The sequence below is a fragment of the Lampetra planeri genome, chromosome 17, assembly GCF_965212315.1.
Source record: "Lampetra planeri chromosome 17, kcLamPlan1.2.h2, whole genome shotgun sequence".
In the NCBI taxonomy this organism is placed as follows: Eukaryota; Metazoa; Chordata; class Hyperoartia; order Petromyzontiformes; family Petromyzontidae; genus Lampetra; species Lampetra planeri.
This window is the reverse complement of record NC_136123.1, coordinates 8,448,742-8,474,164: the sequence shown is the minus strand read 5'-3', so window position 1 is coordinate 8,474,164 and position 25,423 is coordinate 8,448,742. Positions and strand designations below refer to the sequence as shown.

At 42.2% G+C, this 25,423-nt stretch overlaps 2 protein-coding genes across 6 annotated transcripts in view; both read left to right on the top strand.

The window, feature by feature from the left end:
* Window positions 1-4,467, top strand: part of LOC144723340 (putative palmitoyltransferase ZDHHC11B) — a 28,386-nt gene extending 23,919 nt beyond the window's left edge. The window contains exon 13 of the mRNA XM_078602049.1: window positions 255-4,467. Coding sequence (XP_078458175.1) covers window positions 255-391 — 137 coding nt within the window. The 3' untranslated portion in view covers window positions 392-4,467. The remainder of the gene's footprint in view (window positions 1-254) is intronic.
* A 10,854-nt stretch (window positions 4,468-15,321) lies between these two features.
* Window positions 15,322-25,423, top strand: part of LOC144723338 (tubulin polymerization-promoting protein family member 3-like) — a 34,843-nt gene continuing 24,741 nt past the window's right edge. Inside the window, exons 1-2 of one of the 5 annotated variants that reach the window (XM_078602045.1) lie at window positions 15,322-15,568; window positions 16,769-16,805. The gene's annotated coding sequence lies outside the window, so the exon portion shown is untranslated. Of the gene's footprint in view, window positions 16,806-25,423 lie in introns of all 5 variants that reach the window. The other 4 variants (XM_078602048.1, XM_078602047.1, XM_078602046.1 and 1 more) reach the window with 4 other exon arrangements.

The following is a 25,423-nucleotide window of genomic DNA, read 5'->3' as shown; positions in this document are numbered from 1 at the left end:
ACATCAGTGGCAAGTGATAGTTCTGGACCCCATTCACCAACCCACATTCGTCAGCATGGTGAAGTATCGTCAAAAACCTCTGGAGCCTACGCCGTGCCTTTTCACACACCCATTACTCATCGTCTTAAATGCACACACCCATCACTCTTGGAACTCATTTAAGGTTGTGAAATTAATTAAAGCCAGCCACCTGGTCATGTGACCTCAAACTGCACTGCCGGCCTATATTAACTTGTGATGTTTATTTATTTCAGGTTCATCTGCAGCTGCTCATGAGGGAAATTCAGAAGTCCCTTCCTACTTTTCCTACCATCATGGTGCGCCTGTTAGCCTTCGAGTCAAGGGTAGTTTAACAGCGTGCAGAAGCTTAAGACAAGGCAGTTTGACTTAATTTTTTTGCTTCTAGAAAGAAAGAGGAATGTCTTCTAAAATGTTCGATTTTGATTGCTATCCAGGTCATGTAGCAAGCAATTTGCTGGAACAAGCCAGGCTGACTTCAAACATTGCATACAGAACTGGGAGTTTTTCAGAAACCCTGTGTGAGTGCTAGCAGCCCGAAGATGAAAAGAATCAAAGAGGGGTGGGATTGGAAACACAATTCAGAGTCCACTGTTAACAGCAAGGCAAGAGGAGATAAGCGTTTGACTGTGTTAACTACTGACAACAGTCTACTAGTAAAGAGTGCTTACCTCCAACACTACCAAGTCATTGGATGATATTCGGCTGCATAATATTGGAGCAGGAATTGATGTTAACTGATCTGTTTGTGCTCGAGTCTGCTGCCGACGTTAAAACTCATTTAAAGTCCCGTGTAACTGCCAGTGCAAGTGAGAGACTTGTGGATAATTTTACGTGGCAGGGAAGGTAAGGTGCAGGGTCTTGCAAATGATAAGGAAAGAGAAGACTTTGGAAGTCCAGCAAATGTGAAATGTATGCACGTAAACAATATTCCGGACAACGCGGTACGATAATGAGGCCAGCGCGCAATTGTCACCGCCACCGTTTGCTTAGCAAAAAAAAATCTACGGAGCAAAGTGTACATCATGAACTGAAAATGGCATCAATGATAACAAGAGTGTTTTGTGCAAGCGACATAAATCAACCGCGCATTATAGTTCCTGCAAGATGGTGTGGTGGACTTTTGTGTCGTTTCAATGAAGATGATTGCTCTTCACAGGGGAAAACTATAAGTTCGCTCTCCTTCGTCACTCCCAATATGAGCAAAGGAAATTGTTCAGGGTCTCTTCTGACAAGTGTATGTGCCACGGTGGTTATGTGGCCTGGCACAAGCGTCATGGTGACGTCACCGCCACTTAGTGGCGAATGGCGGTTGTGGTTATGTGGACAAAGGGACCATATGCACTGATGCAACTGTTCAGGTCGCAGGGTGGATTTTAGGTGAGATAAAACTCAATTCAATATTTGCAATTAAGAAGACAATGGAAAGAAGTTCATCAACTGAATCGTAATTTAAAAAGACTTCGGGGAAAAGCTATTTCAAGCTGGATGCTGGCCATTCATTAAATCACTTACTCAGACACTTTATATACAGACATCTTCCAAGCTTCAAATGGACTTTGGCTCTTCCGCTGAGAAATTATGCTTAAACATACTCATAGTTAAAAGGCTCACTGCTCATAGTTGGTACAAACTGTTGCAATTATTCCTAATGTTTTCATTTTAGACACATAGTTGAAAATAATATAAAGTGTCAATTGTTACAATTCAGCAATTTTATAATACTGCACTATACATTTTTAGGAGAATCGTGATAACATACATAAGTACTGTACAGGGATTTGTCTTTACCTTGCATAACCATTTTTTTTAAGCTTGGATAAATAATACTTTATGCGCACTTGGGGCACAATTTATATGCCTTGCAAATATTGTTAATTGCATCTCCTACAAACTAAAAAGTGCAAGTCTCACCACTTGGTTTACCGTAATCATTAGTGGCTTAGATTCAAACCCAGGAGCTCAGCAGTGACAGCTTATAGACTTTAAATATATATTAAAATAATTTTGAATTGATAGTGGTGTAGAAAAAAAAACACCCTACCAATCATGGACAGCAGATGGAGTGTGTGAACACATGGTTTTTAGTCTGACGGTACTTTGTTGGGATTTCTATACTGGGACAGAGGCAGATTGAAACATACAAGAAATTTTTATTTAAAAAATTGTATAGAGGGACAAGGAGATATACATAGATATCAATTCAGACCGGTTACTTTAAATTTAGGCTTTTCCAAACTCCAGGCCTCGAGTTCTCAGACACATGAAGTCATATGCTGCATGCATCTGAGGTGGGGAGTGTTGATTGTAAAGATAGGACCTTGTTTTTATTCAGTGCTCTCCATAAGGGTTTTCACATTGGGGAAAAGATCGATGACCATTGTTCAACCCAAAATGTATTCATTTCACCATATAACTGCCAGGTGAAACATTTTAAAGTATACCTCCCAGCGGTAATTATCAGGATTCTACCGTATTGCGCTGCATTTAACACACTTTTTATTTAAAAGTTTTAAAAAATACATACAAAATGCAATTCACGAATCACGATGTGCCTTTGACTTCAGATGTGGGCGATGCCCACTTTTGTGTCAGCTGCCTTAAAAAGGTGTGAAGAACCAAAGAACTTACACTGTCAGTCTATGCAATTGTATATGCTGTACTGTGAAGAAAATACATACTTAAAGCACTTTCATTAAGGACTGCAATTTATTTAGTTGACTGCTGATATATGGAAAATACATTTCAAATCTGTAAAATGAATGTGCCAAATTATTCCTGATTTCTTTTTAGATTTTGAGGTTGTATAAGGATGCACTGATGACTTTGTGATGCTGTGTGAGCATTGAGTCATTGTTTCCGATAATGTAATTATTTCTACGTTGCATTTGAAGAGAATTTGCACTTTAAAATAATTAAATGGCTTTTTTTTTACACGAGGCATTTTCCACGTTGAAAACATTCTTATAGCTTATGCATTCCAAAATAAAATTATTTGCTATGTCATTATAATTCTATATATGTATATCAAATGCGTTGATTTACATTTTTTACGCAATCAACAGGGTGTAATAGGTTACCACTCAAGAGTACATGATCATGGTTTGTATTTGTGCATCTGAAAACAGTCACCAATGAGAACTTGTTACCTTGCTATGTTGTTTGGAGTAAACTAATGGTAACATTTCAGCTTGTGTGAAATCACTTCCAAACACACCATTGTAGATATGCACACAGATCATGATGAACTTAACTACACACATTAGATTTTGATTTAAAGCTTTCGTGACTGCAGGGATTAATATCTTGGTTCTTTCAGGTTAAAGTCACGTAGAAGGGAAATAATAAAATAATAAAAAATATTAAACAATAACATTCTCACGACGTTTCGACTGCAACATAAGCAATCATCATCAGGTGTGAAATCCACAGCAAGAAAATTTGAAAAAAAAATTATTGCTGTGGATTTCACACCTAATCATGATTGCTTGTGTTGCAGTCGAAACGTCCCGAGAATTTTATTGTTTTATTATTTCCCTTCTACGTGACTTTACCGAAAGAACCAAGAATACACACCTTAGGTTGAATAAACGTTGTACAAGTTTCATCGAACAAGACCGGAAAGTAAAAAAAAAACGCCAAACGATTTACTTTCCATTTTCTTTGAAATGATATCATGCTTATCAATGTTAATGAGCGGTGGGTAAGAGTTGAGAATTTATAAAATAATCTTCGTTCTGTGGTTCACTCTTATAATTCCTCAAATATACATGTTCTATAATAATAATAAAAAATGAAGGTAAGCACGTTTTAGCAGTTGAAATATTTTAAAGAAATTTAAATCCAACTGAGAATCGGCTTTTTCTTGGATTATATGTCAATTCAAATGCTATTTAAGGTGACAGACATGGTGGTAACCTTGATATAGCAAATGCTATTGTACTGTGCAGCATGGATGTATTAAGGCTTTTCTACGTAACTTTATATATGATATTGATTATAAGGTATATCTAAACAATGGTGTTTAAGAATATTTGCATGGTTTTCAGATTTACAATTTAAGTTGGGTTGTTTAGATACCTTTTGTGGCACACTGCAAAATGCATAATGCAGTGATGGCCACAAATTTACTCCGAAAGGATAGAGGTGCAAAAGAGCAAAGTAATAGAATGACTTTAATGTCCTTTTTGCTTGCCTGGATAATTTTATAAATACAACAGGGTCTTTAAAAAGTCAACTATTGGGGTTTAGTACTTGTTGTATGGGCTCCGGGCATTAAATTAGGACCACATGCCATTGTATGAAAGTCATAGGCAGCCAAAGTATGAGGACTTAAGTGTATCCATTAATCTGAATTGTCTAGCTGTGATATGAATTCCATATGCAAAAGTTAGAGCCCTGCTGTACTGCAAAGTTTGTTTTGTAACAATACAATGTTTGTGTACTATGTGCTTGAGTCCTCTGATATTTTAATACGTTTGAGTCCTCGACACTGTTTCGAGCAATAATCGTGGATACCCCCCCCCCCATCATATATTTTATTGACATTTGGGAATGGATGTGTGCTACATAACGACAGTGTATTGTATTGGTAGTAGATAAATGAGGGATGAGGAATGCTGTTTTGGAACCATTGCTCTGACAACAATATTAATGTAATTCCAAATAGCCTGTCATGGCAAAATACATTAACCCTTGGTAGAGAGGACAGTGGAAAGTCGGAAAGTGGTGTTTATGTTGGCACAATAATCTCATTCAGCAAACTATTTTGTTTGGAATCTATAGTCACTGTACCAAGCTCTCGAATGTGTGGGAGATTGGAAATGAGACAGCATGCACCATACATTTGCCCTGTTGTCAAGAACATTTATTGATCCATATTTGTGTTTTTGGGTAAAGCCACGTGGTAGACATGTCAAAATAACATACATTTGAAGGGAATTACATTAAAGTAGCCCTGATGTGTAGGTCAATATTGCCAGTATTTAATCAGCTATATTATATCCACATTCAGATTTTGACCGCGTTTTAAATTATTGGACCGAAAGTATGATGTGCATCTTAAGTTCTAAACTCCACACTACCATCACTGGCTAATAGAGCTTGCGAGCTTAAACTTATATACCATACATGGTATTAGATACTGTAACCGTATATACAAAACATATTGAAAATACAGTTTGTTATTCTAGGAAGACTATGGATTCGACATTGGAGTTAGCCTGTTATGGGTCACGAAAAATTATGTCCGAAAAAACCTTGCATAAATTGTTACCCACAAGCATTATTAGTAGAATGTAAAACAAACAAGGAAGACACATGCAAATGAGTTGATTATCACGATTTACAAGATCTCTACAAGCTTTAAATGCTTGAATGCGTACTACCCAATTTGATAGAAATGTAGACTTACGAAGAAAATGGAAAGTGTGCAAATTTAAACTGCGAAAATATAAATGTGCAAAAGTAGCATGGATAGTTGGATACTTGGAATTACCTTGAAAGACATGAACACACGCAAGCAGGTCAAATGTATCATGAGGACTTAATAAGAGTGGGCCTGGGAACAACACATCACTATCGGAGATGATGTCTGATGAACTGGATTTACGTTGGAGTGGAAACTAAAGGTGGGTTCTCTGCTGACATGCATCAATGACCCGCTAAAAGGTGGATCAATGAGATGGCAGTGGAAGCCAAAGAAGAAATGCACCCAAGAGAACGTCCACCACGGAGATGGAGCAAAGAATGCATCAGTCTGGGAGCACGTCCTGGGTGAATCGTTATATTGCGGGACCGTGGGGAATGGAGGTGACTGAAAGGCCTTCATCCAGCAGTGAATTATGGTTGAAGGAAAACGTTATACTGGTAGGAACGAAGTGGACCAGACCACCAATAGATTAATGTGTCCGTCCGTCCACGTTTGTCCGTCCGTCCGTGTATCAACATCGCCCCCTACTGCAAACACTTGGCATGACCCTGTCCGACAAGATGGCCGCCCGCTCCCCTGCGATCTGTGAATTAAACAAGATGGCCGTCGCTTCCGGCGCATCACGGCAAAACTTTAAACTTCGCTTCAAAATTACTTTACTGAAACGCAGCACGTTTATTTAAAAAATTACTTTACTGAAACGCAGCACGTTTTTTTTAACACAGAGACAAGAAACATTTATTAACACAGAGACGAGATACATTTAATCGCCTTATTTGTGCACGAAAAGCACGGCGCGAGGCCTAATGCGGCAGGCTTCGCGAGGCCTAGTGCGGCAGGCTTATTAACACAGAGATGAAACGCAGCACGTTTATTAAAAAAAAAAATTACTTTACTGAAACGCAGCACGTTTTTATAACACAGAGACAAGAAACATTTATTAACACAGAGACGAGATACATTTAATCGCCTTATTTGTGCACGAAAAGCACGGCGCGAGGCCTAGTGCAGCAGGCTTCGCGAGGCCTAGTGCGGCAGGCTTATTAACACAGAGATGAAACGCAGCACGTTTATTTAAAAAAAATTCTTTACTGAAACGCAGCACGTTTTTTTTAACACAGACAAGAAACATTTATTAACACAGAGACGAGATACATTTAATTGCCTTATTTGTGCACGAAAAGCACGGCGCGAGGCCTAGTGCGGCAGGCTTCGCGAGGCCTAGTGCGGGAGGCTTATTAACACAGAGATGAAACGCAGCACGTTTATTGTTGTTGTTGTGCATTTTGGCAGTGGTGCCTGACTCGGCTGAATCTGCAGCCCGGCAGCGGCAGAGCAGAGGCAGCGAGAGGCCTCGTCGCTGCTGCTATTCACTCGCTTATAGTTCTACCGTGTTCACTACATCTCTGTCGTGTTCACTACATCTGCTGTGTTCACTACATCTCTGCCGTGTTCACTATCATCTCTACATCTCTGTCGTGTTCACTATATCTCTGTCGTGTTCACTATCATCTCTACATCTCTGTCGTGTTCACTACATCTCTGCCGTGTTCACCACATCTCTGCCGTGTTCACCACATCTCTGTCGTGTTCACCACATCTCTGCCGTGTTCACTACATCTCTGCCGTGTTCACTACATCTGCTGTGTTCACTACATCTCTGTCGTGTTCACGATATCTCTGTCGTGTTCACTACATCTCTGCCGTGTTCACCACATCTCTGCCGTGTTCACCACATCTCTGCCGTGTTCACCACATCTCTGCCGTGTTCACTACATCTCTGTCGTGTTCACTACATCGTATTCACACGCAAGTATTTCTACTTGTGCTGCAATCTTTGATTATTTAGCTGCTGGCAGCATGTTTTGTGGCGATGCTACCGTTATAGCAGCACCAACTGCGGTTGGTTCTGGGTCCATGGAAACGACGCTTTTCACTGCGAGTTTGTAAAGGGTTCCAGCAGCAAATGCGGTCTCTGTTTCAGCAAGCATCTTTTCAACGTGGGCGTCCAGACAACCATTGGGGTCTTCAAAGTCGTGGTTGTTTTCGGTATCCATGTCGTGCACGCGAATAAAAACTCGAAGTGCCAAACAAACACTTCTCAATGTAGTACTGTTATATGAATATGCCAAACGCCCGTTTATTCAACTCTATGTAGACGACATAAATGCACCAAGGTGCCGTTTATTCCCTCTATTTTATTTCACCTTTATACTAGTAAATGCATTCGAGTTTCCCCATCTAAGGTCAATTAATCTCAGATGTGATCGTTTGGAAATGAAAGACTACGAGTCTTTAAATCTCACAGCGTTTCTTGTCAAAACAAACACTTTTAATTAACGTTACACTAGAATACAGTAATTTTTCTTTAACTCCTCTATACCCGGTCGATATCCCTGTACCAGTACTAAGTATTATTCCTACCAGCCCACCCCGCAGGGTCCTGTTTTTGCGAGCTGCGAAGGATGATGTCAAACAACGTTTGTGACGCCACCACCTTGGCCGAAAAGGCTTTAAATGCGCCGTGTCGGGGTAGAAGCAATTCAAAGTACCCGCCAAACATACGGGAACATATTGCAGCATGTGCGTATGACGTGAGACGTCAACAGTCTGGCCGAGAAGACTTTTGCTGGATTATATTGCAAAGTTTTCTGTAACCCCCTGGATCAATTTGCCCGGTTTTGTCGACGGTAAATTCCTATTAGCAAACACAACCTTACAATAATAAAATAAAATGAATCAAGCCAAAATGCTTGATTTTATGTGAACATAAATACAAGCTATCATATTGTATACACTGTTTAGAGGTCATGTTGCAGTAGTATATTGCTAAAAAAATTACATCTCAGTAAACATGGAATGTTGGGTTAATGTTGGTCCAACTGTTCCAAGCAAATACGAATGCTGGTCCAATACAGCATGTTTACCGGGATTGTGTGTGTAAAGTAATATATTACGCGGTGAGCCAACTTCAGTGTGCTTCATTAAACTGGCACTGAGATTCAGTCCACACATACTCAGTGGTTGAATACTGCGCTTTAGTCTGGACGTGCAAATCCACAACAACGCTGCTGAGACGAAATTCAATGCCACTGATTCGTACCATAAGTGGGACATTAAAATCAACGCCCATCGACTGGCTGCCAATCCTGCCCCTCGTTCATCCATCCACCCAAAATATCTTGTCAACATGAGTCCAAACCTACCGATTCAAAAGGACCTGCAGAACTTCCCATAGTCTAGATTAAATTCCCACAAGCCACTTTTGGATCGTCGAGCACAGACTTAAATGAATGATACATGCCCATCGACTAACATCGGGAAAACAATGTCCATAGTCTTAGTCTATTGGCATCCCAGTGTCAACCTATTAGGTATTTTTTTGCATGTAACCCTATGGGCATTCTTCATGTCAGCCGATTGGCATTCGTTTGTTAATGTTAGTCTATTGGCTTTCCGTTTCATCAATGTTAGTCGATGGGCATCAGTCTCAATGCCATTCACATTTTTGAGACGTTAAAAATCCCTCGACATCATTTGCAAGATTATAGGCCACCGCGTGCCGGCGCCATGATCCGAATTACCAAATTTGAAAAGCAACACCCCCAAATTACTTGATTGGAATATACATAGCAGTCGTCTGCCTTCACCTCCCGACAGCGAGGACTTGGCACGATGCTCCAGAGAAGGAATCGCGAGACTCATTGAGGCGTTACTGTGTTAGCATGCAAAATACAATCTGAAAACATTTGCCCTCGTTCAATCGTGGGGCACAGCGGACAGTAACCTGGGGCAAAGACAAAGATGATCTCCCTAGCCGCCTTCATAGCCTTAACAGACTGTTGGAGCAAGAGCTGTGAGCACTATACACTTGCACCACACACTACAACACATTCCTGCGGAGGGAGCTGGTAGGAACGTTGGGTTGCTCGGTCAATGGCCAGGGTCAACGGCGGCGTGGTGTATTCCGCAAATATGCCCGACTGTGAGGGCGGGCACAAGCCGGCGTGAGTAGGTTAAACGTTGAGTTTTACTGGTAGGAACGAAGTGGACCAGACCACCAATAGATTAATGTGTCCGTCCGTCCATCCGTCCGTCCGCGTTTGTCCGTCCGTCCGTCCGCGTTTGACCGTCCGCCCGTCCGCGTTTGTCCGTCCGTCCGTCCGCGTTTGTCCGTCCGTCCGTCCGTGTATCAACATCGCCCCCTACTGCAAACACTTGGCATCCGACAAGATGGCCGCCCGCTCCCCCTGCGATCTGTGAATTAAACAAGATGGCCGTCGCTTCCGGCGCATCACGGCAAAACTTTAAACTTCGCTTCAAAATTACTTTACTGAAACGCAGCACGTTTATTTAAAAAATTACTTTCCTGAAACGCAGCACGTTTTTTTTAACACAGAGACAGGAAACATTTATTAACACAGAGACGAGATACATTTAATCGCCTTATTTGTGCACGAAAAGCACGGCGCGAGGCCTAGTGCGGCAGGCTTCGCGAGGCCTAGTGCGGCAGGCTTATTAACACAGAGATGAAATGCAGCACGTTTATTTAAAAAAAAAATTACTTTACTGAAACGCAGCACGTTTTTTTAACACAGAGACAAGAAACATTTATTAACACAGAGACGAGATACATTTAATCGCCTTATTTGTGCACGAAAAGCACGGCGCGAGGCCTAGTGCGGCAGGCTTCGCGAGGCCTAGTGCGGGAGGCTTATTAACACAGAGATGAAACGCAGCACGTTTATTGTTGTTGTTGTGCATATTGGCAGTGGTGCCTGACTCGGCTGAATCTGCAGCCCGGCAGCGGCAGAGCAGAGGCAGCGAGAGGCCTCGTCGCTGCTGCTATTCACTCGCTTATAGTTCTACCGTGTTCACTACATCTCTGTCGTGTTCACTATATCTCTGTCGTGTTCACTACATCTCTGCCGTGTTCACCACATCTCTGTCGTGTTCACCACATCTCTGCCGTGTTCACCACATCTCTGCCATGTTCACTACATCTGCTGTGTTCACTACATCTCTGCCGTGTTCACTATCATCTTTACATCTCTGTCGTGTTCACTATATCTCTGTCATGTTCACTATCATCTTTACATCTCTGCCGTGTTCACCACATCTCTGTCGTGTTCACCACATCTCTGCCGTGTTCACTACATCTCTGCCGTGTTCACTACATCTCTGCCGTGTTCACTACATCTGTTGTGTTCACTACATCTGCTGTGTTCACTACATCTCTGCCGTGTTCACCACATCTCTGCCGTGTTCACCACATCTCTGCCGTGTTCACCACATCTCTGCCGTGTTCACTACATCTCTGTCGTGTTCACTACATCGTATTCACACGCAAGTATTTCTACTTGTGCTGCAATCTTTGATTATTTAGCTGCTGGCTGCATGTTTGGTGGCGATGCTACCGTTATAGCAGCACCAACTGCGGTTGGTTCTGGATCCATGGAAACGACGCTTTTCACTGCGAGTTTGTAAAGGGTTCCAGCAGCAAATGCGGTCTCTGTTTCAGCAAGCATCTTTTCAACGTGGGCGTCCAGACAACCATTGGGGTCTTCAAAGTCGTGGTTGTTTTCGGTATCCATGTCATGCGCGCGAATAAAAACTCGAAGTGCCAAACAAACACTTCTCAATGTAGTACTGTTATATGAATATGCCAAACGCCCGTCTATTCAACTCTATGTAGACGACATAAAATGCACCAAGGTGCCGTTTATTCCCTCTATTTTATTTCACCTTTATACTAGTAAATGCATTCGAGTTTCCCCATCTAAGGTCAATTAATCTCAGATGTGATCGTTTGGAAATGAAAGACTACGAGTCTTTAAATCTCACAGCGTTTCTTGTCAAAACAAACACTTTTAATTAACGTTACACTAGAATACAGTAATTTTTTCTTTAACTCCTCTATACCCGGTCGATATCCCTGTACCGGTACTAAGTATTATTCCTACCAGCCCACCCCGCAGGGTCCTGTTATAAGGGCACCACGGGGTGTCCAGCCCCTCCCCACCCAGCCCCTCCCCACCCTCCCCACCCAGCCCCTCCCCATCCTCCCCTCCCCACCCAGCCCCTCCCACCCCACCCAGCCCCTCCCTCCCCACCCAACCCCTCCCTGCACGACAGACTGACGGACACAATAATCCCCTGTGGGCTGGTGTAACCAGAGGTTCCTACCAGTAATATTTACTACACACTGCACACTCTGCTATACATCACACACTAAAGGGTGCACCCATGCACATGTAGCCTGAATAGACTTGGAGTAAGTGTTGTTAGCGAGCACCTATGAAGGCCGGAACGGCACACGAGGGGGTGTTGTGGCCAGCACAAACACCCGGCCGCCTTTGTCCCCCAAGTGACGATGTTTGCACACCTCACCAGGTACCTTTTTGAGGCGGCGTTAACCCGACAGAGACCCGAGTTCGATTCTCACTCACGGCCAATACCAGTGACGATTATCTGAACTAGTCCTTGGCCTCCCCAAGGTCGAATCAACAACCTGGATCAATGCCAATGGCACAAAGCACTTCATTGCCAACCCCACTAAAGAACCTCTTGGATTCGAATTACTTTACCCCACCAACAAAGGATTTTCGTGAAATGCATCAGAATATCTCAGGACAGGTGCGACTATGTCTATGGAACTACTTTTGTAGTTTATTGTCCTTCCCCCGCACCTTCGATGGGCTCGGTTGGCTTCGTACGGTGCAAAAGTTCAACATACACGCACAGAAAAAAATCTAAAGCACTACATCTAAAAATCAAAACATCACGAAATAAAGTTTAAATAAATATTTGATGATGCTACGTTAAGTGCTAGTTAGTTTTACTTCAGTTAGCTAACTGGCCCTCCGATCACGCCACACGAAAAATGCTAACGTAGGCGGCTAGGCCAGCTAGAAGGCTCCGGCATGTCAAAGAATACGCCCAACATGGCAAACTCGAAATCTGATTGGTTAAGGAATATGACAAACAACATCGTCCCCATTTGCTTCAACAGCAGAGGAGATTCACTCGACATTCTGAAGGCCTCAGGGTGGAACATCTGATTGGATAAAAGCTCTAATTTATGAGCTGCACTGAAAACAGCCAATTGAGGGAGAGAGTAGCAATGAAATGACGTTAATAGACTGTTGGGAACGAACTTAGTAAAATACATTTCGCATTAATGAAAATTTCTATTAAATTATAAAAATATAATTTTCTGATTCTGACAATCTCTAGGCCAGCAGAGAAGGCCTTGCTGGCCCTCACGGCCCGCCTCTGAATTACACGTTTTATTGTGAGACCGTAATGTTTTTCGATATTTATTCATGAAAATAACATTGTACATTAACAAACCATTAAAAAGAAAAGTTAAACAGTTACATATTGCGTAAGTATTTAATTTTAAAAGTTTTTAATGTCTTCCAAAGAAACAATACATTCTACTCTTTGGGTCTTTCTGTAAAGTCACATAGATAGAAGAAGAATAATAAATACATTCTAGCTATTGCATATTTAAATCAAATAAAAAAGAAGCATGTTATAAATTAAACACATTATTTATTTTGGTAAAAAATATGTAGTCTCGTGTCCTGCCACTCATTATAATTGACAAATTAATTTCTTCAAGACAAAAACCAAACTGAAATTCCATGTACACGCGGAGACATTATAAACATAAAACCAAAATAGGCACAAATAATATACGGTGCCAATCCTGGAGCTAGTCTGCTTGTGAGACACGCATTGACAGATGGTACGGTAGTTGGCATGGCACCTGGCTGCATGATCATTATAGCTTTGACCTCTGTTGAGTACAGAAGGTTGCGACCTATTTTAGTTTCAATTGACCTCATTTGTCAAAACTTTATTGACTGAATGGATTTTAGATTTGAAGTTTTCGTGACTGCAAGGATTCATACTCTTTGCTTTTTTCGGTAAAGTCACGTAGGTAAAAAATGACGGATGCTTGTGTTGCTTCCGAAACGTTGTGATTTAATTTAGTTGTTTATTCATTTATTTTATATCTTTTTTTACCTACGTGACTTTACCGAAAAAAACAAAGAATATGAATGGATTTTTTACAACTTTTTCTTTGTTTTTAATATCTTGCTCCGTACAGTAATGTCTGCATATGCCATATTACATTACTATTTTGTTTGTCACTTTTATGATCGTTATTTCCAAATAACCTTGGCTATCAAGTACCTTTCCACTGATGTCTTTAAATTATTTGTGCTCCCTTTTCCAACACTCTGGTGATTGATTTGTTCAGTTTAGACCCATGCATACACAATGTGGGCAATAATTTATGGTTGACGAAAGCATAAAACATAATGAGAATTAAGGCTTGGGCAAATGTTTACTCTTTGGGTTTCCTCAATAAAATGTTTTATCGTGTCTATGTGGTTTAAAGTACTGCTGCTTTTATACAGTAATTGCACAGTAATTGCCATTTTTTTTAAAATAAAAATTTGAGTTATACAATGAATGGAAAAATCTAGGAATATAAATTAATAATAAAAAATGTAGCCTGGCCTGTTAGTGAAGTGAAGTTAAAACAGCTTTCAGGGATGCACAGCATATTAAAACAAATAATAGAAAAATATTCAGGAAAATGTGTCAAACGTGTGATCTCATAGCCATGTCAGTGCATTTGTTGACAGTTTAATTTCCTGAAGGAACACTGAGATGCCACGAGCACAGAGCATTAGAAACGAGAACATTGGTGCGGATATATGACATGTACGCGCTGTGTCATGTTCTCCTCGCACAGAGTGAAATTACACGCACCATTTTAAGTTATTTAAAGCAAAATACTGTCATGCTCATCTATCATGCATTTATTGACACGAGGAGCGAATTAACAAAGACAACTCCAAACAAATCGTGCATTGTGCAACAACAATATAAAAAAACATGTGAAATATATCTCTGATCTCAAGATATTGTGTGATTTCACAGATGTGTTGAGCATTTATACATGTGAGATCACCATTTGAAATATATCTCTGATCTCACAGATATTGGGCGCCCTCAGATTTTTGAGCATTAAAATCTATGAAATCACAAAATATCTTTGATCGAAGAAAAAACATTTATCTGTGGTCTTAGATATTGCGTGATCTCACAGATATTTTGAGCACTGAAATCTATGAAATCACAAAATATATTTGATCGAATAAAAAACATTTACCTGTGACCTCACATATATGTTCATGTTGAAATCTGTGAAATTACTAAAAATGTATTTGATCAAATGAAACACATTTATCTGTGACCTCACAGATATTTGAACGTAGAAATCTCTGAAATCACAAATTATCTTTGATAGAATAAAACACATTTATCTGTGACCTCACAGATATTTTAATGTTCAAATCTGTGAAATCACAATATCTTTGATAAAATAAAACACATTTATCTGTGACCCCACAGATATTTGAACGTAGAAATATCTGAAATCACAACAAATATCTTTGATAAAATAAAACACATTTATCTGCGCCCTCACAGATATTTGAACGTTGAGATCAATGAAATCACAAAATAGCTGCGATCAAATAAAACAACCTCACAATAACTCCTAAAACAGTGAAGTTATCACTCTGTATGAGACCCCCCTCACACAGATATTTCGCTGAGCACAATGTTGCTATCATTGCAATTTTAACGTCTTAAAGACGAAGACGACGACGAAGCAAGGAAGCAAGCAGAAGAAGAAACTCGTCAGTAGAGGAGGAGAAAAAAAAATGAAATTCCAGGCACGTCCGGTTGGGTTTTGCCTTTTGACTTTTCCGTGACGCACGGTAGGAGGAGGTGGTGGGAGGGGGGAGGGAGGGAGGAGGCTGATCCAACTTGCCACGCTTAGCAAAAAAAAAATTACTAACAGAGATAACATTGTAAGAGACACACACACAGCTTGTGCACTAGTTAAAGTAGGCTAACTCTGTTCACAACCACACACAATCACACGTGTACACACACAGTCACACACGTGTACACACACACACGCGAACACGTGTGTACACACGAATGCGGTAGTGAGTTTGGACGTAGTCATATATAGGCTGGTCGCTTCCATAGCCGTGTACAACACGTTATCTCGTTATACTCTGTGTAGTAAGTAACACACTCACACGAGGGTCACATAAGCACGATATTTACATATCGATCGCAACAATACACACAGCTAGAGCCGTATTGATACATTTTAATTTTATATCACAGCCGTACGTAGACTGTACACTACTATTGCTGCTGTTGTTGCTATACACGTTACCACACACACTATTACACGGTTTGTATATTGTTAACAACACACACACATATACACATTATATACACACATTATATATATACACATTAGCATTTAGCGAAGGCGTATGGCATAACCACGTGTACTGTACAGAACTACACTTACTACTGTTGCGTATATCGTTCACTTTTATAACAAAGCTGTTGTCTACAGGCATACGCCGTGATATTATATATTATATAGTTATATTTTATATAGTTATCGTCATTGATAAAGGACTCTTAGTGATAAACAACAGCACGAGTGCATCAACACGGCGGTGTAACCCAACAAAGACGCTGAACATCGCGAGACCTGAACACACTTTGCTCGCGATTACATTCACTACATACACGGTCACTATAACTTACACCATCAACTTACACCATCACACACACCACACACACACACTAACACACACACACCATCACACACACTAACACACACACCATCACACACACGCATCACACACCATCACACACATCACACACACATCTATTATCACTAACACTCACACACACTAACACACACTCAACACACCATCCCACACATACAAAGACACGAACACACCACAAAACATCTATTTTCACTAACACACACCACACACACACTAACACACACCACAACACACACACACCACACTAACACACTAACACACACTACACACTAACACACACACCACACACACACTAACACACACACCACACACACACTACACACACTAACACCCACACCACAACACACACTAACACACACCACAACACACACTAACACCACACACACACTAACACACACTAATACACACTACACACACTATCACACACCACACACTATCACACACCACACACACACTAACACACACCACACGCACACTACACACACCACACACACTACACACACACTACACACACACACCACACTAACACACACACACCACATACACACCACATACACACACCACAAACACACACACTAACACCACATCGTATCTTGTTTCCTTCCTCTACAAACGTTGGCTGGGATAGAGGCGGTCTAGTTACGTCTCTAACAACTACAAGAACCGTGAGTACCATCACATTTATCACAGCACTGCGACATCTTTGCCATTAGACTTCTTCATGTTAGAGATTTCGTAATGGAGTACATCATGGAAGGAAATGAAATGCTGTTATAGTGCCTGTGTAAGTCTTCCTTGTTAAACTATGTGTGTCTGTGGCTCCAGGCTTCCACACTGTGTTGTTGATGATTATGTTGATGATGGTCTTGTTTCCTTGCTGTTTGCATGGACACATCGTTTTGAATCACACTTGAGTTGCGTTTTCCCAGCGTTTGTCCTTACAGAGATGCCAACATCGTGATGATGGTTCAATAGAGGAGACAGTGCCGCTTGTAGAATGAAAACATCTCTGTGAGAACCTCTCTCTGTGTGTCTATAATCTTCATCAATTGAAGGCAAAGACGTGTTCTGGCTTTTAGTGTATTTGTGTGTACAAGTATTCACGCAAGCGGCAACATTATAGGGCCCACGTGCTCCAGACGAGATAAGTTCTCTTGTTGGATACCACCAAAGTTGCAATAAACTTTAGTGTTTCCCACGTCTACACGTGGGAAATAACAACACCGAATCGTGTGTGATGGCCACTCGAGATGAGTTGTGGTTATATGCTTCTGTTGTTGAGCCTATGAGTTGGTTTCGATTAAAGTATTTTGCTAGCTTAGGTGGAACCAATTTCGGCTTAACTAACATGATAGACCGTGGTCATGTTGACACATCTGCAGTACAGCACTGTACATGTTTACACATGTTATACGTGTACTATATATACATAGATGTGCGTTTAGGTTGCAATTACGTACACTGGTGTATTTCGTATGTGTGCATGGCCTGCAAAAGTGTGAATGTATTCGGTAAAATTGTGTTTACCTCCAGCTGTTTGCAGTCTTACACGCACGTGTGTGTGTGTATCTTGTATAATGCAAGTGTGCACCATCGGTGTCCATATGGCTTGTACACATGTACACTGTATTTGCTGTGCGTCTTGTGTTTACATAAATCGTCCACACAGTGCTCTAAGCGGCTTCGTGTCCCTGAGTTGTGTACGTGTTTTGTAAGTGAAGATACCGTAGGACGCCTGCTGTTTGAAGTGAACGCACAGAAATGTTAACTCGATCAAGGTGTTACATTGGACAAATATCCGGCCAGTGTTGGACCGATAGTGATGAGCAATTATATCTGGGGTACGTTACGATACCATGAAATAGGTGAGAGATATTGCAGTAAAGGTGCAGCATTCGACAGACTGATGATATGAGATTAGCACGGTTAGCTACGAACGGTGCGAAAGAAGTTAAACATACATACGAAATACTTCAACATCCTAAATAACTCTTGCTCTAGTACTCATGGTTATCTGGGCTTTATTATCATACATTTCAGTGTCATCTCGGTATGCACTATATCAAGTGATTGGGCATTTTGTCGTTGCTACATGTCATTATCTGAAGTCATCCACACTCGTATCTTGTCGACAATAGCCCCGCAGATTTGTCTGTACCCCAATTCACACACGCAACAACGTTGGGCCCCATGAAATGGTCTAGCCCCATGAATGGTTTGGCCCCATCAAATGGTTGGGCCCCATCAAATGGTTGGGCCTCATCAAATGATAGGGCCCCATCAAATGGTTGGGCCCCATCAAATGGCTGGGCCCCATCAAATGGTTGCGACCCATCAAATGGTTGCGACCCATCAAATGGTTGCGACCCATCAAATGGTTGGGACCCATCAAGTGGTTGGGACCCATCAAATGGTTGGGACCCATCAAGTGGTTGGGACCCATCAAATGGTTGGGACCCATCAAATGGTTGGGACCCATCAAATGGTTGGGACCCATCAAATGGTTGGGACCCATCAAATGGTTGGGACCAATCAAATGGTTGGGACCCATCAAATGGTTGGGACCCATCATGGCCGTGGCTGGCCACAATTCGGTGCAGGCTTGGGTAGTGGTGGTGGTGTTTGGAGGAGGCTGGTGGGACCAACAAGGAAGTTGGTGTGGGTGGGCTGCCTTCTAGAGGGAACCAACACTTCAAAGCGTGCTCTTGTGGAATCTACCATTAGCAGCTTACCACGTTTTACTGCAGGAGTACTTTTCCACGTGTGTGTGGAAGAACAGGAGATTACATGTTGAAATGGTTGTTCATTCCTTTAAGCCAGAAGTAAAGTTTTTTGTTGTTAAATACATCACATTAGTTTAGAATGCACCGTGCGTTGTGATCCTTATGCTGCCACAGTAAATGTAACCCACGACCACCTACCTCATTCATGGGGGCAGAACTCGATGATGTTGCTTTACAATGAGGACATTGACACTGTCCAGGGTTCTCAAAACTACCCCCCCCCCGTGCCAACCCTCCAAAAAACAAACTTACAGCACACACCATACCTATACAAGTGCCTTTGTATATATGTACTGTAGTATTGTTTAAGTGTAATTTATCTTGCGCGCTCTATAAACTGCGTGATGTATGTACTAAACACTGCATCATAAATGCAGTTGGGGTGAACGCTAATTCAATACAGTATGTATTCTGTAAATTATGGACGGTAAACAGAAAAAGCGGACTACACATCTCTGCTGTCGAGTATTTGTAGAATGCTACGAGCTACGCTTTTTACTGCCCTGTTCAGAACACGAGGTTATTTGGAGGGTCCTTCAAAAAACATTTTAACCGATACAATTACTAAAGAAATGCTTTCTTGACAAGGTTGATACGTTTTGCATGAAGGCTACTACGTTTGTCATTGCCGTAGTCACCATCAGTTAATTGTAGCGCACGTGCCCAAGGCTATATGTGTGGTCTTAGTGAGGTGTGGCATGAAATCGGCATCGATGATTATAGTTGTGTGTGTGTGTGGCACCAGATACTTAAACTTCCAGAGATTTTAACAAGGTAAGGGTGAGTGAGTTTGCCTGCATTCCGACACACACATGGCCTTTTCATGTGCGTTTCTGTGTGTGGTTTTAACATATGTAGAGATAAAGTCTTCATCAGACATGGCAAATCCACTGCTGGATATTCAGGTTTATTATCTTGGCTTGCCCACACAGTCATTATTCTGGACAATTTTGCTATCATCTCTACTGACCATAAGGATTCACCGTCCAAGTGGACTCAACTTTTTTACTATTCATAATTAACGGTTTTGGGTTAGATTGCGTTATTTTTAAATGTGTCGTAACCCTCCACCACCCGACACAGCCAATCAGCAAAAAAGTGTCACGTTGACAAAAGACAAATAGTTCACTACTTTAGCCCACCGATGTGTTGAAGAAAGAAAACCACAACATTTACAGTTTTTTGAGTACGACGTTTCGCTGGTAATTGCATCCAGCATCATCGGGCAATTCTGGCGAATGAAAAAAATAACGCGATCTAACCCAAACACGTTTATTATGAATAATATTGGTCGCGAAAGCCTCCGTGTTAAACTTTTTTTACCAGTTTGAATGATATCACTAGCTTGATGATATAAGTTCTCTAATTCATATGTTCCTCTTTCTGTTTCTACAAAATAATTGCAATCATGTATATGTGTTTCTTCTCGATGCTTTCCCCACTGTTCAGTAATTCTGTTCCACTATGTTCATTAATGACCGTTTCTGAACCAGAGGTTAGAGTCGAATCGACCCACAAAGCACAGCATTCACGTCTTGGAAGAGGAGGCCTATGAAGACATCTCGCCTTAACATGTTTACTTTGCATGAAGTTGACAAAGCTCATATCTAGGGGTGGAGCTGTGGGTGCAGTGGTTTGCGCACTGATGTTATGAATTCTGCAACCTGATTTTAATACCCGGCCAAAGCTGACATGATTGGTCGGTGATATCTGAACTATTTCTGTAATCAATCCTTCTCTACCAGCCTGCACGAGCCGGCATGGTGAAGTATGGTCAAACATTCTCCATGACCAACATGGCATTAGGATGCCTTCAATCAGCAGTGGATTGAAAAAGGGCTCTACATTGTTATTATCAACTCTAAACTCAACAATTATAGATTTGAAGTTTTCGTGACTACAAGGATCCATACTCTTTGGTTCTTTCGGTAAAGTCACGTAGGTGAAAAAGAAATATGACATGCGGCCTTAAAAGGCAAAGTACATAATTGGTGACGTTTTGAGCCATAGACCTTCATAGCACACATGAGGGTCATTGCACAAAATGTCGTCTATGATATATTTTTCCTTTTGAAGTGTGTGTTTTTGACAGATGTGTTGAGTTTTTTTTTATTGCTGTTATGTGCGCCTGTGCACCAATGCGCATGCGGTATCACCATTTTTATTATTTACCCGTGTTGACATGCTTGAGTCAATGTAAATCCGGCTCATGTGAAAAGGCACCACAGCCATGTAGTCTGCGATGCGGAAACCGCATTGCGTATTTCAGTATTTATGCAATTAATTGTACAGTACGGCATCACTTTTACTCCGCAACACGTAGCAGTCAGAGGTGTACTGTAGCGAGCTGTGATGGCACAGAGGTCCTTGACTTCATTTAGGTTTGGCACGGTGCAAGCCTGCCGGGGTAAAGTCTGCCCACGTGTAATAATACTGCATGTGACTATACATTATTGCCTATCTTAACAGTTGACAGGGGGGGGGGGTAACCACTCTGGACCTTGATGTATTCAGAACTGTAATTACAAACACAGCAGCAGTGAAGCATCATTGCCCCGCATCAATAATTCAAAGCCGCTTGAAGAACTTTGTTTTACACATCCCGGTCAGTAAGGGTATCTCATAAAAGTAATTGCCCATGGTTGTTACTCTGCGTTACTCCTCTCTAAGTAAGTAAAGAAAAGCCTGCATTTAGTCCATGGGCCAGAGCAGAAATTGGTACCACCTAAGTTATATATATAAAAAAAAACTTTCCTAGTACCCATTTATGTATATGACTGAGAGCGAATTATTTAATAACCCCACTCATTTAAAATGGTTATCTCACAATTCGCTGTAGTTGGTCACATAAAGAAATTGGAACCACTGAAGCTATGCCCACCGCCGGTGGCACCGACAAGTCAAAGATCTGGTCTGCGCGCACGGAATAATCGCCGTGATAGGGACAAGTCTACCACAGTCCAACCACTGTTGACTTTACACCAAGTGGTGATACCTTTCACTCGATTCTACCAGCCCTGAAAGAATGGTGATGAGGTTTCTAGAGTTAACACTGCCTGGGACTTAAATTCATCATCGCAAATAGGTTTCCTGTTTCTTTACCAACTGAAATACATCCCCAACGGAGGTGTCGAAATGCTGTCCTATAATAGCAGTGGCAGGCATCACTCGCTCACTGGCCGCTTACAAGATGCAGTTGTTTTTGCCTTTAACCTGTCAGGTTTGAATGGCCTTATGCGTGTACAGTATCACCGTAGCCAAATTGATCAAATGGCATTGAATGTCGGTAATGCCTTCGAAGGGCGTGTGCAAGGTGCATGTTTGAAAGTTGGGCTGAGGTACTCGGTTTATCACCCGCGGAGAGCAGATGTTTCTTCATCAATAATACCTCGAGCAAGGTGGCTTAATCGTTGCCATGACGAAAGAGAAACACGATGCTGCCAAGTAAACACAGGTGATTCAGAGACCCAATTTATATTCCCCGTCTTCATTCCTCACGTCGCTAAGAATCCAATACTGTTGTAGTGCCGCTGAAATGAAATCCTGTTCAGAATTATGAAACGCTGCATGCTCTATGTTGCATGTTGCATGGAACACATCCAAGAGCCACTAATTTGGAGGTGGGAGGAGGTGGATCCAGCAAAAAGCGCCGTTTGCATTACAAATGTGTCCTTCAGAGGGTGGAGCTGTTGCAAAGTGGATGGCGCACTGCGTTATATCCCCAACCACCACGATGTGAATCTTCCGGCCACAGCTAACAGCAGTGACGAGCGATATCTGAACTGATCCTGAGCCCTTCCTCCCTTCACAAACCCACACTGACCAGCATGGTGACGTTATGATGAAACAAATCTCCATGACGACGTAGCACAGCATGAGGAGGCCTACAACCAGCATTGGATTGACAAAGGGCTGTGCATTACCAGTCAGGGCAATGCTGTGACAGAAAATACAGCAGGGAGTTTTCTAAGCTATTTGTAGAGGTTTTCAGTCGTCCCTCTATGCGTGGGATTTCTCCGGCAATTCCAGTTTCCTCCCACATGTTCATATGCTCTATATAAAAACGCATAAGCTTCCCCAATTGTACCCCCTTGATACTAATAACGAACAATTTATAACGTGTGCTTATTTCACAAATCGGAACGCATTGTTCGATCGAGTACTCGGAGGCGTGGAAACAAAGCTAAAAGTTATTCGTCGTAAGCCAGCCTGAATATGTGAGCCTTGAGCTGCTGGTTGTATGTATGTTGAACTTCCTTCACACCGTACGTAGCCAACCTGCTTCAAGGTGGATGATGTTGAATGCAGCGAGTGTGCGGTGGGCGAGCGTATCAGATGGCTGTTGTAGCTATGGTGAAGCGCCGCTTAGCCAGGACGGTGCTGGTTCTGGGTACGATGAGTAGGTTGTCAGGCGTGCTGTGTAGGGACGCGGTGGTTTGGTGTGGTTAGTGGAGTAAGAAGGACATCGGAGAGATATGGGGCGGGATACCTTGAGAGAGAGAGATCTCTGGCACAGGATAGACATTTTTTTTCCGTATCTTTGATTTGACGGTGGAGCCAATGCAACATTTTTAGCGAAGCCATGGAAACCATGTGGGTCGCACATGATGCCCAGGACACATGACGGGTTGTTTTGAAGGCGGTGTACTTTGTTGAGGTGTTTGTTTCTGATTGTCTGAGAATGGTTGGCATTGGGGGTCAACAAGACGAGTGCCAACGATGCCTGCAAGCCACAGAGTGTTTGCTTTGGTGCTATAAATGTCCAAATGATGGGCCACTTTGTTGAGATATTATTTGTGGCCAGGCCGTTTCTGAAAAATAAGTGAATAACTCAGTGGGCTTTGCCCGATAGGATTGGGATGGTTTAGTTTTATTTGTATGTTTTTGGCTGATTTGTTGACCTTTCTTGTGCTTTGCATGTTTGTTGTTCAAACGTTCTTACCCGCCCCTACTGGACATCTGTGAAAAAGAGCTTTATAGCTCATCGGATTCCTCCAGTATAAATACCGTCAATATTTCTGATTCTGATGTTTGCTTTGGCTGTGGTCACACGCTGGGCAGATGTGCCACCACCACCGCCACCAGGTCCTGAGATGGTGAATGAATGGCATGGATTTTAGTGATCACGTTGAGCGCATGGCTGTCGAGTGGAGAATATAGAGTCCCAAGGTGACACCGATGATCTTCAAATTATTTGCGTGGCTGATGGCGGGGCCAGTGGTGTGAGAAGATTTCGAGCGAGCGGCATTGGTGTTTAGGAAAAGGGGCTACGGACGTTTGAGGGTTTAGTCATAGGTGATTTGACCAAACGCAGTGTTGCAATGTTGGGGAAGCATTTTCAAGGTTGATTGGCCCTGATTGCAGCTTTTAGTGTAGTATAATTGTGTGTCAGTGGCGTAGGTGTGATTGTTTATTATGTTACTGTTGATGAGACGACCAATCACGGCGATGTAGACCGAGGGAAATAAAGTAGAGGACCCAGGACGGCTCCGTGAGGGACACCTGCATGTCTGTATTTTGAACTTCTTTCGCACCGTACGTGGCCAATCGTGATAATTGGAGGTGCAGTTGATGTGATGACTGGGGTTGAGGACTGGCCAAAACCTTCATCGTAGTATCTTATGCTCCGGTGTGAGCTGTTGCAACTCATGGCGAAATTGGATTCCAGATAAAACATGGTGTTCGGAATCAATGAGGCTTTCGTGTATAACAACGTAACTTGTTGCATTTGTATTACAGTATTGCTGGTAATGCTATTGCAATATCTGCGAAGCCAAAGTCATGCTTGAGCCTTAGATAGTGCTTGGATGGCCGCCCGCCATGCATTGTAGATTTTTTCGACTGCGTGACTACGTGGTGGGCAGCAGAGGGCGGTGCAGCAAAAATATCTATTGTACTGTATTTCTTTGCTCCCCGTCTTCTCCAACACACCGACCAGCTTGGTGAAGTACAGAAAAGTAGCCCCACGACCATCGCAGCATAGAGAGGCCCTCATCCAGTAGTGGATCAACAAGAGGGCTGGACATTGCACTTTACATTATTATGGTAGTTCTCCACAACACAAGGTGTGACCCAGTATCGACACAGTTCTGTAATGTGACCGCAGGGCATATATATTTTGTTTGTTTATTGGTCTCTCCCTTTTTTTGTCTTTAAAAGTCACCACAACCAATAACCTCCTCCCTCTACTCTAAGCCACACCTGGCGTGGGGAATTTGAGACGCCACTGACAGATCTCACGCAGTCTGCCTGGGCAGTGCTTGAAATGGAGAGCCCCCTTTGTGGGTGCGAGTGGCCTTGCGTGACCCCTTTACTGCAGCGTGAGCGCGTGTGGTCACATTCAGTCTCCTCTCTAGGCTTGCCTCCAGGGGCTATGGGCCGGGGAAATATCTTGGTAATGCCGCCACGCATTTATATTTACTAATTTGTGTTGCTAATGAATCGTCCCTGCAGCGCTGTCTTGGGCGTACGATATGGAAGGGTTTTCTGGCTTATTTGAG